The sequence below is a fragment of the Myotis brandtii genome, unplaced genomic scaffold (assembly GCF_000412655.1).
Source record: "Myotis brandtii unplaced genomic scaffold, ASM41265v1 scaffold104, whole genome shotgun sequence".
NCBI classification, from domain to species: domain Eukaryota; kingdom Metazoa; phylum Chordata; class Mammalia; order Chiroptera; family Vespertilionidae; genus Myotis; species Myotis brandtii.
The window spans coordinates 582,632-595,812 of record NW_005353497.1 but is presented as its reverse complement, the minus strand read 5'-3'; the positions used below and the strand labels follow the sequence as shown (position 1 = coordinate 595,812).

Below are 13,181 nucleotides of genomic sequence, written 5' to 3'. Positions count from 1 at the left end.
ATTTAAAAAGTTGTCAGGACTTACTTTATTCAGTTCACTAGTTTGAATGTACTTGATTTTGCTGGTCATTGGAGCCAGGATCTGGAAATTAGTCCGTTTCTGTCTGCTAGCTTTATTATTACCATTATTTCATCCATCTATCATTACAAATTTTAAACTGGCAATTGCAATATAGCAAGAAGCAAAATAAAATTACACCCAGCCATTTTTTTTAAAATTAGGAACTTAGAAATAATATTAAGAGTTAATAAAAGATTACTAAACTATTTTTTCCTTGCTAATTATTGAGATGTTAGCCATAATATTAACTTTCATAGTTTTTCCTGTAGCTCTCAATCCCCCAAACTTGAGAGCATTTAATTGATAGGCTGATTCCTTGGTCCCAACCTTGCAGATTTTAATTTAGTAAATCTGGTGTGGGGATCAGAAATCTCCATTTAACAGTCAATTTGGGGATTTTGAGAAACAGCCCAAACACACAAATCTCTTTTTGAGGATTAGTTTTCTCATTTTAGAGGTGAATATTGTTTATTTGACTTGTGACAGGTTTTTTTTTAAGGAGCTAAGAGTACACCATAAAATCATCAAATCTATCTTTATGAAACATGACAAACATATTAATAAATATGTATTAAACTATGCATAATGATTTTATTCAGTTTAAGGGGCGAGGCAGAGGCTTGATAGAGTATTGTTATTTCATATCAATATATACACCATGCCTCTCTTTTGGTAGACTATATAGTATAAGTAATAGTATTTCTTTTTGGGGTTCTCCAACACTATTCCCCCCTTTCAAGATAGATGTTAGATAATTTTGTTAAGAGGTAGTTGTTTTTCAGCAACACATTTCCTTCTCTACATGGCATGTATCATTCATCAGTTTTCTTTGGAAAAATTATAAGATGAATTTTACATGAGTTGTTAGGAAGGAATACTAAAACTTTGGCCCAGCTCTGTGTGGTTCATGAAAGCTTGTCGACTAACACTGGTGTATTTCCTGACTCTGCTTATGTCCTCTTCCAAGTAAATGTTTTTTGTTTGTTTTTTATTGGTATATGTTTATGAAGGAACATTTACTTTTTGGAAAACAATAAATAGAATATACTTTTTTCTATTTCTGCTCTTTTAAAATTAGGAATCAAGTACTGGAAATGTTTGATCATGCCTATGGCAACTATATGGTAAGTAGAAAGCTTATTTTTATATACCATTCATGCGAATAAATTACTTTGTGAGCATAGTCATGGGAATTTTGAAACCTGAATTAGTAGCACATTAAAAAAAAGTTTTTAAAAATAAGTGCAAATGTAAGCTAACAGAGTATTCCTGGTAGTGGTTCTTAGAGAACCAACTTATTGAATTGGTAAGAAGAAGTTGAATTACATTATGAAACTGTATATTTAAACAGTTTCCTTTGATGCTATCAACGATGTTTAACAGAGAGGAAGGGAGAGAGATAGATAGAAACATCGATGAGAGAGAAACATCGATCAGCTGCCTCCTGCACATCTCCTACTGGGGATGTGCCCACAACCCAAGTACATGCCCTTGACCGGAATCAACCTGGGACCTTTCAGTCCGCAGGCCGACGCTCTATCCACTGAGCCAAACCAGTTTCGGCTATTGAGTGCTTTTTATAGCTATGTATTGTGGACATAAACATGAATAAGATGTTATTTTTGGCCTTAAAGGAAATTATTTTTTAACATAAATAAATAAATAAATAAATAAATAAATGACCTATTTTCAGTAATACTTGTAGTCTCTGTCCAAATTATGTCCTCATGGTGGGCTTTGATTTGAATATATTTTGCTTTCTGATACACTGACCTATAATGTTTTAAAATGTCTTGGTGCTCACTTGAGATGAAATAGCAGTTTCAGTTTTTCAAGATGAAAAAGTTCTGGCGATCTTTTGCACAACAGAGCAAATTTTACAGCTCAAAAGAAAATTGTATGTGTAATTTTGTGGAGTTCAATCAAGTTATTCTGAGAATTACTGCTAATGACTTTGTTTTTACACTTTAAAATGTCAGCAGATTTTCTTTTATGATAAGGCCTATAAAAATGTAGTGGGAAAAGTTTGATAGAGAACTAACTTTAGTTCATTCTGCTTTTAAATATTTTTCATTATATATTACTCAGATATCTTCATATAAAAATATTATAACATCTAAGTACATATACTATTTCATTTTTGTATTTTTAAACATTTCATTTTTGTATTTTTAAATATGTATTATATTTGATGATCCTTATTCCCTTTTATATTGTATATTTTTAAGAGTACATACTGAGTTCTTAAATAATTTTAGAATATGTTGATGAAGTTTTATATACTCATTAAATTCATTTCTTAAGATCTTAGTCATTTCCTTAACTTTTTTCCCAAAATTATTTATTTAAAAAAACAACAACAATGGTGCTCCTGTTAGAGTGGCACACATAGGGCAGCTTGATTGCTCTACGTGTGAAATTGACATCAAGAGATTTTGGAAGCATAATATTTTGGTATCTGGGCAGCTGGTAATTGTTGGTCCTGGAAACCTGTGTGTCTGTGTGTGTGGGGAGGGGTGGGATCATATATCCCTGGTTAATTCAGTTTGGGCAAAGCATAATTTAACAAATCAAGACTAATGGTTTTGAGGTGATCAAGTGGATACATGCTACACTCTCAAACCTTAGCCATCTCATAAATGCATACTTTTGGATCCAAAGTTAAGTAAAAGGCATATAGCTGCATCCATTCAATACATCTCACTATGAAGAGTATCCTCTCTTTATAAAGCACAGTATCTTTAATATCTTGTCACTTATTAGGTAAATAGTAGAAAGTTTTATAAGCATACTTTTCTTATTATAGAATGCACCTAATAAGTGGGTTTGTGACAGAGCAGGTATTGAGGGCAGCTATTGGACCCTAACTGGGTTTCTATTACAACTACCCACCTACAAGATATAAAGGAGAGGAATTTCAGCTCCAAAGACTGGGAACTACTGCAATTAACATTCCCCTCCATTTTTCTGGTAGAGGCCCACCCCTCTGCAGTCTGTGCAATACTTGTTTTTAAATGTTCAACTGTTTACAGCATGAGTGATTCTTACAGTGTGTCTGTGTTATGCTCACTCAATTTATTTGAGTTTTGTAACCCAAGATTTAGTCTAGAATTTACACTTCCCCTTTTCAGGTTCTCAACGAACATGAAACAGTCCTAAAATATTAAACAGAGAGCAGGAGCTCTGTGTTTGTTATTTGAAGTCAGTTGAAATTTTTTTCTAGTTTTTACACCCAGGAGCACTATCAGCTTGCTGTAGAGAAAAAAGGAAGGGTTTTGGAGTGAGGTGGGTTTGAGTTCACATCTCATTTCAGCTATTTAATAGCTTGGACCTACACAGATCATTTTAACCCTTCTGAGCAGTGTCTTCCTATGTAAAATGGGGATAATTGCAAAGGGTATATTATAGAGTATAAGATTTTTGAAAACAAGGGCCATTTTCTTTAATTTTTAATAAATTCATCTTTTATATGTTCCGTGTCTAGCAGGATGCCTGGTATGTAAATGCTTATAACTTTTTTTGTTTTTTGAAAGAACTGACTTGAATTCTTGTGAAGATGCAATGAAATAGTGCTTAATTTTTACATTTGGTTATTGTGATATATCTTTGCCTTTTAAATTCAAATATATCATTCAATAAACTTCACTAAAATACACGTTTATGGTGAACTTGGGGGTATATAAGTCTTTATATTTAATTTACTTTATAGTAGTCAGTTGCCTACTGTGCTAAAATATAAAAATGGCTGGCACATGGTGGGCTTTTAATAAATGTTGAAAGCTTTGCATTTTCCACTCGTTCTTTTTAATATTACTCTCCAATCTAGTCTATAATTAGAGCAGTTCCTTTTTGCTTTCTTGGTTCCCAGGCAAACAGTGGTATTTTCCAAAGACAGGTACTCGAATATGATAAGAGCGAGAACTCTGGAAATGGAGCAGGACAGCCTGACGCGGCTCTGCTACCTACCGGCTGGGCTCTAATCTGCCTGAGGCTGTTTCCTCATCGCTCTGAAATGGTTTGCTTGCCTCACAATGTTGTAAGGATTAAACAAGTTAATACAAGTGCTTAGAACTAGTGTCCGGCAAATAGGAAGCACTGTATAAGTTTACTGCTGCTACCAACTACTGCTGCTACTAAAACTGCTACTGTCATTATTCATTCTCTGCCTGAGATTGAAATTGCCCTCCTAAAATTCCCTCTAGGCTCTAACTCATAACTTGTTCCCTGGATTTACTTAGAACTTTCTTAGAACATATACATTATTTCCTGTTTAGGCATGTACCTTTTGAGGGTATCTTTTTTTCCTTTCCTTTTCTGTTAATACTGTTTTTCTGTAACCGTGCTCTGCCAGCTTTAGATAGATTACTACATCTCTGCTATCCCTTGGTGTTACATCCAGGAATTTTCTGATTTTATCAGTTATGGGCATAAATATTATTATACCAGCTATGTTTGACAAATCTATAGCCCCAGTCAAACTGTAGTTTATCCACAGCGAATTGCACAGCTGGCTTTCTCTTTTCCCTAAATAACATGAAATTTGATTATTTTGGCAGTTCTTGTGTACCCTTACTTAACCCCAGACTACAGCCACTTTAGGGCTTCTGTTAGCATGTTTTCATTATTTGTGCTAAGGTCAGTTTTCAGATTAATTTAGATGACACAATGACATGTATTTAGGCCACCAAATGCAGAACCGTTTGGGACCTGTGCTCTGATCTGATCCTTGTCTTCCAGTATTTTTCCTGTCTACTGTAGACAACTCAATTAAACTGTTATATGTTAAAACTGTACTTTGGTGGCGCTCTAAACATTGCAAGTAGACTCTAAAAGAGTTGGTAAGCACATTTTAATTGGTAGAATCATATCTAATAACTACTTCTTGATTTTGTGAGAGCACAGTTCAAAGAAACATCATCTTTTTTATAGTTCAAACCAAAAGGAACTGTTTTAGAATGTAACTTCTTTATGGGTTTATGTGTGTTTTCTTAGAATTTTTTCCCCCTAATTTTAAAAAAATATTTTCATTGTTTTTATTGATTTTAGAGAGAGGAAGGGAGATTGAGAGGAGAGGGGGGAGAGAGAGAGAGAGAGAGAAGAGAGAGAGAGAGAAGAGAGAGAGAGAGAGAAATATTGATGTGAAGGAGAAACATTTATTGGCTGCCTCTTGCTCACCTCCTACCAGGGATTGAGGATCGGACCTTGATTGGGAATTGAACCTGTGATCTTTTGGTGCAAGGGACAACATTCAACCAACTGAGTCACATTGGCCAGGGCTCCCTAATTAAAAAAAAATTTTTATTTATTGTGGTAAAATATACATAATAAAATTTACCATTTTAACGTGTACAGTTTGTGGCATTAAGTACATTTGCATTATGCAACTATCAGTATCTCCAGAATTTTTTCATATTCCCCATTTGAAAATCTGCCTAATGTATCTTTTTGATAGTTTGCTCATCAAAATGAGTAATTCTGTAAATACGGTAGTCTAGAAGTGGTACTAATGAGTTGGAGGAGGCAAGATAAAAATTATCACATATACAGGGGTGGGCAAAAATAGGTTAATAATAAATAATACAATAATTCATAAATAAGTAATAATACAAGAATAAACTTTCACATACAACTCTAAACCTACATTTGCCCACCCTTGTATGTTTTGCAGATGTTTTCTCCCAGTGTGTACTATTTTTTTTTCCTTTTAATTTTTTCTTAATTTTTTCAAATCTTTTGTTGAGAGTATTACAGATGTTGCTCTTTTTTTCTCCCCATTGCCCCCCTCAACCTGGTTCCTGCCCCAGACATTCACCACTCTTATTGTCTGTGTCCATAGATGATAATACATATATGCATACAAGTTCTTTGGTTAATCTCTTTCTGCCCCTTCTACCCTCTTCCCTCTGAGATTTGTCAGTCTGTTATGAAAGTATTTACCTTGCCTCTGGTTCTATTTTATTCACCAGTTTATTTTGTTCATTAGATTTCTTGCTCATTTATTTTGATTTTTAGATTTAATTTTTGATAGATATGTATTGCCATTTTATTGTTCATATTTTTAATCTTTTTTTCTTCTTCTTCCTCTTAAAGAATACCCTTCAACATTTCATGTAATACTAGTTTGGTGGTGATGAACTCCTTTGGCTTTTTCTTGTTTGCGAAGCTCTTTACCTGACCTTCAGTCCTAAATGATAGCTTTGCTGGATAAAGTAATCTTGGTTGTAGGTCCTTGCTATTCATTACTTTGAATATTTCTTGCCACTCCTTTCTGGCCTGCAAAGTTTCTGTTGAGAATTCAGTATGAGTGCTCCCTTGTAGGTAACTAACTGCTTTTCTCTTGCTGCTTTGTCTTTTGCCCTTGGCATTTTAATTATGATGTGTCTTGCTGTGGGCCTCTTTGAATTCCTCTTGTTTGGAACACTCTGTGCTTCCTGGACTTGTAAGTTTATTTCTTTCACCAGGTAAGGGAAGTTTTCTATCATTATTTCTTCAACTAGGTTTTCAATATCTTGCTCTCTCTCTCCTGCTGGCACCCCCATAATGTAAATGTTGGTATACTTAAAGTTTCTTTATCTGACCTTCAATTCTGAATGATAGCTTTGCTGGATAAAGTAATCTTGGTTGTAGGTTCTTGGCATTCATCACTTTGAATATTTCTTGCCACTCCCTTCTGGCCTGCAAAGTTTCTGTTGAGAAATCAGCTGACAGTCGTATGGGTACTCCCTTGTAGGTAACTGACTGTCTTTCTCTTGCTGCTTTTAAGATTCTCTCTTTGTCTTTTGCTCTTGGCATTTTAATTATGATGTGTCTTGGTGTGGTCCTCTTTGGATTCCTTTTGTTTGGGGTTCTCTGCACTTCCTGGACCTGTAAGTCTATTTCTTTCACCAGGTAGGGGAAGTTTTCTGTCATTATTTCTTCAAATAGGTTTTCAATATCTTGCTCTCTCTCTTCTTCTGGCACCCCTATAATTCGGATGTTGGTACGCTTGAAGCTGTCCCAGAGGCTCCTTACACTATCTTCGTATTTTTGGATTCTTTTTTCATTTTGCTTTTCCGGTTGGGTGTTTTTTGCTTCTTCGTATTTCAAATCTTTGACTTGATTCTTGCGCTCCTCTGGTCTGCTATTGGGTGTAATATTCTTTATTTCAGACCATGTATGCTTAATTTCTAGTTGTTTCTTTATCATAGCATCGAGGGTCTCATTAGTTTTCGTGAAGCTCTCCAAAAGTTTATTGCAAGCCCTCAAAATTGCGTTTTTTAGCTCTATATCCTCCATTTCTGTCATGTTTTTTTGTCTCCGCATTTTTTATGCTTTCTTGGTGCACCCCCTAGTGGTCTTTGTGCGCAGTCTTGTTCTAGTTGAGCCTTGATTGTTGTAGTTAATACTAGAGGGATTTGACCACCAGGCCGACTGGCTGTGTGAATCAGCTGTGTCTGCCGCGGAAAACTTCTGTCCTCTGGGGAGGTGCTAATCTAGCCTTTGCCTGAGGCGATCTGGCAAATGGCTCTGCGCAGGGCTTGGGCGGGGCGGGCTCAACAGGGCGGGCGGAGGGAGCGGTTATGGTGCCCTCAGTCCCGTTCCCAGAGGCTCTGCTTCTCAGAACCCCAGGAACCGCTGCAAACCTCGGAGAGAAAGCTGCCTTCCAACTGATGCCAGACACTCCCGCTTCTCCCGTTTGAGTCCGAGTCCCCAGCGATTCGCCCGTATCTGGAGCTCAGAGTCTGAGACTCCCCCCTGACCGAAAACGACAACCGCGCTCTCAGCCACCAGCCCGCTTTGCGCGCGCACCTCCGCACCTTTGTATTTTCCACACTGCGCCTCCTCTGAGCCTCGGTATGCTGTTCTCTTTCCTTCTAGTTGAAGAATCTCTCCTCAGCCAGCCTTCCTGTGGTTCTGGATGATGTCTGTTCCGTCTTTTAGTTGTATTTTTGAAGTGGTTGTTCGAGGCAGCAAACTCCGGTGTTTACCTATGCCGCCATCTTGGTTTCTCCCTAAATTATTCTTTTTAAAACAATTTTTTTTTGTTTTTTACTTAGGAGTAGGATATTCTTTTTTTAAAATATGTTTTTATTGATTTCAGAGAGGAAGGGAGAGGGAGAGAGAGAGAGAAACATCAATGATGAGAGAGAATTATTGACTGGCTGCCTCCTGCATGCCCCCTACTAAGGATCAAGCCCGCAACCCAGGCAGATGCCCTTGTCTGGAATCGAACCCACGATCCTTCAGTCCGCATACCAACACTCTATCCACTGAGCCAAGTTGGCTAGGGTCCCTGTAAATTATTCTTTATTTCAGTTAGTGTATAATTAATTTCTGACTGCTCCTTTTCCATGTCTGACATTCTCACTAAGACCCTTGAAAATCTCACTAAGTCCCTTGAAGCTTTCATGAAGATCCTTGAGTAGCCTTATAACCGTGTTTTGAACTCTGTATCTAGTAGTTCGCTTGTTTCCATTTCTTTCATTTGTGACATGTTTCTTTGTCTCCCCATTTTGGCTGTTTCCCTGTGATTGTTTCTATTAGGTAGAGCTACTATGTCTCCTTGAGTAGGTAGAATGGCCTTGTGTAGTAGGTGTCCTATAGAGCCCAGAGACTCAGCCTCCCTAGTCACCTGAGCTGGGCACTCTAGGTGCACTCCTGTGTGGGCTGTGTGCACAGTCTTCTTGTAGTTGAGCCTTGATTGCTGTTGGTGTCAGTGGGAGGAATTGACTTCCAAGCCAATTGGCTGTGAGGACCAGCTGCGATTACAGTGGGAGAGCTGCTGTGCAGGAGACACCCCTGTGGAGCAGGACTTGCTTCAGTGGGACTTTGGTGCTCACTGAGTCTTCCCTTTGAGTGTGTCACAGTGGATGTGTAGAGTTGTAATCTGGTATGGTCTGAAGTTGTCCACCAGGTGCACTGGCTCTATGGTCTGCAGGGAGGTGCAAAGTCAGCCACTGCCTGGGACCACCTGGCAGGAGCTACAGAGACATCTGTAGATGCCTGCTATTTGTATTGGTTTGGAAGTGCCCAGGCAAGGCCCAGCTGTGAAGCAAGACAGGCTGGTGCTAATGCTGTGTCTTGGGCCTTTTATTGATAGGTTTGGGGCACGTTGACACCAGCTGCAGCTTGTTTGAGAGATGTTAGCAAAGTCTAAGCCTGAGCCAGAACAGGCCCTTCATATGGAAAAGCTGCTGCAAATAACTTGGGTGGGACTGCAAATTGGATGGGGCGGGGCCTCAGGGAATATAAGGGCAGAGCGAACCGTGTGGGCCATGCTGATGGAAACTCAGATATGGCTCCCAGTCAGCCCTGCGACAGGGCAGGTCGCAGCACAGGAATAGTGATCCCTGGGAGCACCCCTTTGTGGGAGAAAGCTGCTCCCGAGTTCCTGCCCCGATGCCAGACAATTCAGTTCCTCCCTGTATGTGTCTGGGTCCTGCAAAACCCACCTGGTGCTGGAGCTCAGGGCTTGAGTCTGAGTAAGTTCGTTTGCTGGCCCTTTAAAAGGAACCCCTGAGTCTCCTGTAGCCTCCGAGACTCTCAGCCACACTCCCCACTGGTTTTTACCACTCGCAGTTACAGGGGTTTCTTCCCAGCTCTGGAACCCTGGACTGGGGGTCTGGTGTGGGGCTGGGATCCCTTGCTCCTCACGGGTGGCCTCTGCAGGGATGATCTCCCTCCCGATTAAATAAATGGCACATGTGGGCCTATTCTGTGCCTCAGTTCCTCCTACCAGTCTCAATGTGCTTTCTTTACTTCTCTAGTTGTAGTACTTCCATTAAGCCAGCTTTCAGGCGGTTCTCAATGATGGTGGTGCTGTATTTTAGTTGTAATTTTGATGTGCTTGTGGGAGGCAGTGAGTACCGCATTTACCTGTGCCGCCATCTTCTAGCTTTTTCTAATTTTCCTAACTGTCTTTTGAAGTGCAAATGTTTTAAATTGTAACCAAGTTCAAGTTACCCTTTTTTCTTCTATGGTTCATGTCTTTTATATCCTACCTAAATAATATTTGCCTAGCCCAGGGTCATAAAGATTTTCTTGTTTTCTTCTAGGTGTTTATAACTTTAGCTTGTTTCTTTAGATCTATTACCCATTTTAAGTTAATGTTTATATATGGTGTGAGGTAAAGGTTGGTTTATATGTACAGTTTTTCTATGTGGATATCCAATTGTTACAGCACAGTTTATTGAATAGAATACCCATTTTCCACTGAGTTACTTTGGCACCTGTATAAAATCAGTTAACCTTAAATGCATGGGTCTCTTTCCAGATCCTTTATTTTTTTTTTCCCATTGATCTAAATATTTATTTGTACAGCAATTTCACAAATGTCTTGAGTGTGATATTAAGTCTTTTAGCTTTGTTCTTTTTCAAATTTGTTTTAAATATTTTAGGTTCTTTGAATTTCCATGTTAATTTTAGAATTATATTATCAGTTTTACAAAAAAAAAAAAAAAGCCTGTTGAGCCATTGACTGAGATTATGTTGACTCTCGATCAGTGGCTCTCAACCTTGGCTGCACATTAGAATCACCTGGGAATCTTTTTAAAATCCTGATTTCTGGGCCTCATCCTCCGGAAATTCTGTTTCTTTGTTACTAATGTTGTGGCCCCACCTCATAACAAAGAAACAGAATTTCCGGAGGATGAGGCCCAGAAATCAGGATTTTAAAAAGATTCCCAGGTGATTCTAATGTGCAGCCAAGGTTGAGAACCACTGATCTAGATCAATTTGGGGGGATTGACTTAATAGTTTTCAGTCTTCCAATCCAATATGGTGTCTCTGTCCACTTACTTAGATCTTATTTAACGTCAATGATGTATTATAGTTTTCATAACATTGGTCTTGCACATCTTGTGCTACATTAATTCATAAATATTTCATATTTTTGATGTTGTAAATTGTATTTTTTCAAGTTTTAATTTCCAATATCCATCGATATTATACAGAAATACAAAAACATTTTTGTCTATCAACCTTATATCCTGCAACCTTGCTTAACTCATGTATTATTTCTAGTAGCTTTTTGAGGTAGATTGCTTAGCATTTTCCATATGGTCAGTCATGTCATTTACAGAGACTTTTCCTTCTTTTCACTCTTTGTACCTTTTATTTCTTCTTATTGCAGTGGCTAGAACTTTTCACATTATGTTGAAAGGCGTTGTGAGATCCTTGCCTTGCTCCTAATCTTGGATAAAACAGCTTCCTTTACTGTTAAGTGTGATGTTAGCTGTTGGTTTTCACAGATGCCTTATATTAGATTAAGTTCCTTTCTAGTTTGCTGAAAATTTGCATCATTACAGGGTATTGAATTTTCTCAAGTGCTTTTTCTACATCTATTGAGATAATATTCCTAAAAAATCTGTTAGTAGTAGGACTTTATTTCATTGTAACATTATTATATATTGTCATTTATTTCATATAACATTTCATGAGGTCGATATATCATTGATCAAATTCAAATAAATGCAATCCTAAACGCTTGAAAAATGGTTTGCTAAGTGAATATAAATAGTGAACAGAAGGGAATAGGAAAATTTAACCTAGAAATGAAGAGAGAATTTGAAAAACTACAGATTATACAAATTCATTAATTAACATATTCTATCAGTACATTATAGATGGTTTAATAAATATCATTAGTTTTTATTTTAGGAAGGAATATCTTCCTCAAGGAGGGAGGTTGTTAAGGATCTATAATAAAATATTTAGCCCTGACCGGTTTGGCTCAGTGGATAGAGCCTGTGGACTGAAGGGTCCCAAGTTCGATTCTGGTCAAGGGCATGTAACTTGGTTGCGGGCACATCCCCGGTGGGGGGTGTGCAAGAGGCAGCTGATCGATGTTTCTCTCTCATCGATGTTTCTAACTCTCTATCCCTCTTCCTTCCTTTCTGTAAAAAATCAATAAAAATTAAAAAAAATATTTAGAAATGAATAAAACATTTTAAAATGTACATAATTTTATTGGAAATTAAATAGATTGGATATTTTCAGTAACTCATTTTTATAAATAACACTTTTGTTTTATTACTGTTTTTAGTAGAATCAAGTCTCTTTCTTTTGCCTAATTCTTGGGATTGGTTTTATGAAAAGTTAGTTTTTGATGTTGCTTTGACTTGAGTGTTTTCAGAGAGAGTTTTATCACTTCAAAGCTCTATTAAGTTTAGAATCTAATGTGGAGAGTCTAATATCTTTTGTTTTATTTTGTTTTCCCTCTTGTTTTTAGTTAGGCACACGTACTATTTAATTTATACTGAACTGTTTTATCCCCTGAGCTTTGTTTCTCAGTGATCATTATTAAATGTTTGTCATGGCTCTGAGTCATAGCAATGTGAATTACATATCCTTAGTTCTGGCAATACATTGTGAAGAGAAAGTATTACTGTACTGCAAGTAGCCAGGATGTTTGTTTGCCACGTATGCATTATTCTGGATTTATGCAAACCAACTGTAGTTCCCTTTGTGGTTAACCTGAAGAAAAGGCTGTGGTTTTGTTTTTATCCTTAATCTTGAAAGAGGAGGACATGAAGTATTTTTACACCTGGTTCAAAACTCCCTTATTTGATTATTCTGGTTTGCAATTGCTATTAATATTTTTCTTATCTGGCTAAACTTAGGGTTTGAGTTTCATACTCAATTTCAGACATCAGTGTTTGTGTGTGTGTATGTGTGTTGCAAAACTCTAAAAATAGCAGTATGAAGCTTTCTAAGTAACTCTTGATCTTAAAGGAACTTTTAAAAATCAAATTAATATTTGAATGATATCTTTTGAAATACATCAGCAAATTTTAAAAATACTATTTTTTTTTAGTTCTAAGTGTTTTTATATGTGTTGATATGAAACTGTAAAGCAATAAAAATAGTGTGCCTTCTGGGAAATTACAATTCTATTGGAATTAACACTGAAAAAGTAGTTAGGAACTTACCATGTAAAAGACACATTACAATAACTAGGAATTTATACTAAAAATTACATATAATATTAAAATTACAAAATATCCAATTCAGAATTTAGTAGCTACACACGAAGTGTAATTATATCAAAACATTTGTTGCACTTTTTAAAAATATCTAAAGGACTGCAGTCTTCAATGCTTTTTTGTATTCTCTAGCCTACTTTAATTATCTGGGGCAGGATG

The 13,181-nt window shown here is 37.0% G+C and overlaps 1 protein-coding gene across 6 annotated transcripts in view; it reads left to right on the top strand.

Moving 5' to 3' along the window:
* Positions 1–1,138: 1,138 nt before the first annotated feature.
* Positions 1,139–13,181, top strand: part of EDEM3 (ER degradation enhancer, mannosidase alpha-like 3) — a 59,701-nt gene continuing 47,658 nt past the window's right edge. For all 6 annotated transcript variants that reach the window (XM_005856663.2, XM_005856661.2, XM_014538050.1 and 3 more), the window contains exon 1: positions 1,139–1,184. In XM_005856663.2, coding sequence (XP_005856725.1) covers positions 1,155–1,184 — 30 coding nt within the window. In that variant the 5' untranslated portion in view covers positions 1,139–1,154. The remainder of the gene's footprint in view (positions 1,185–13,181) is intronic.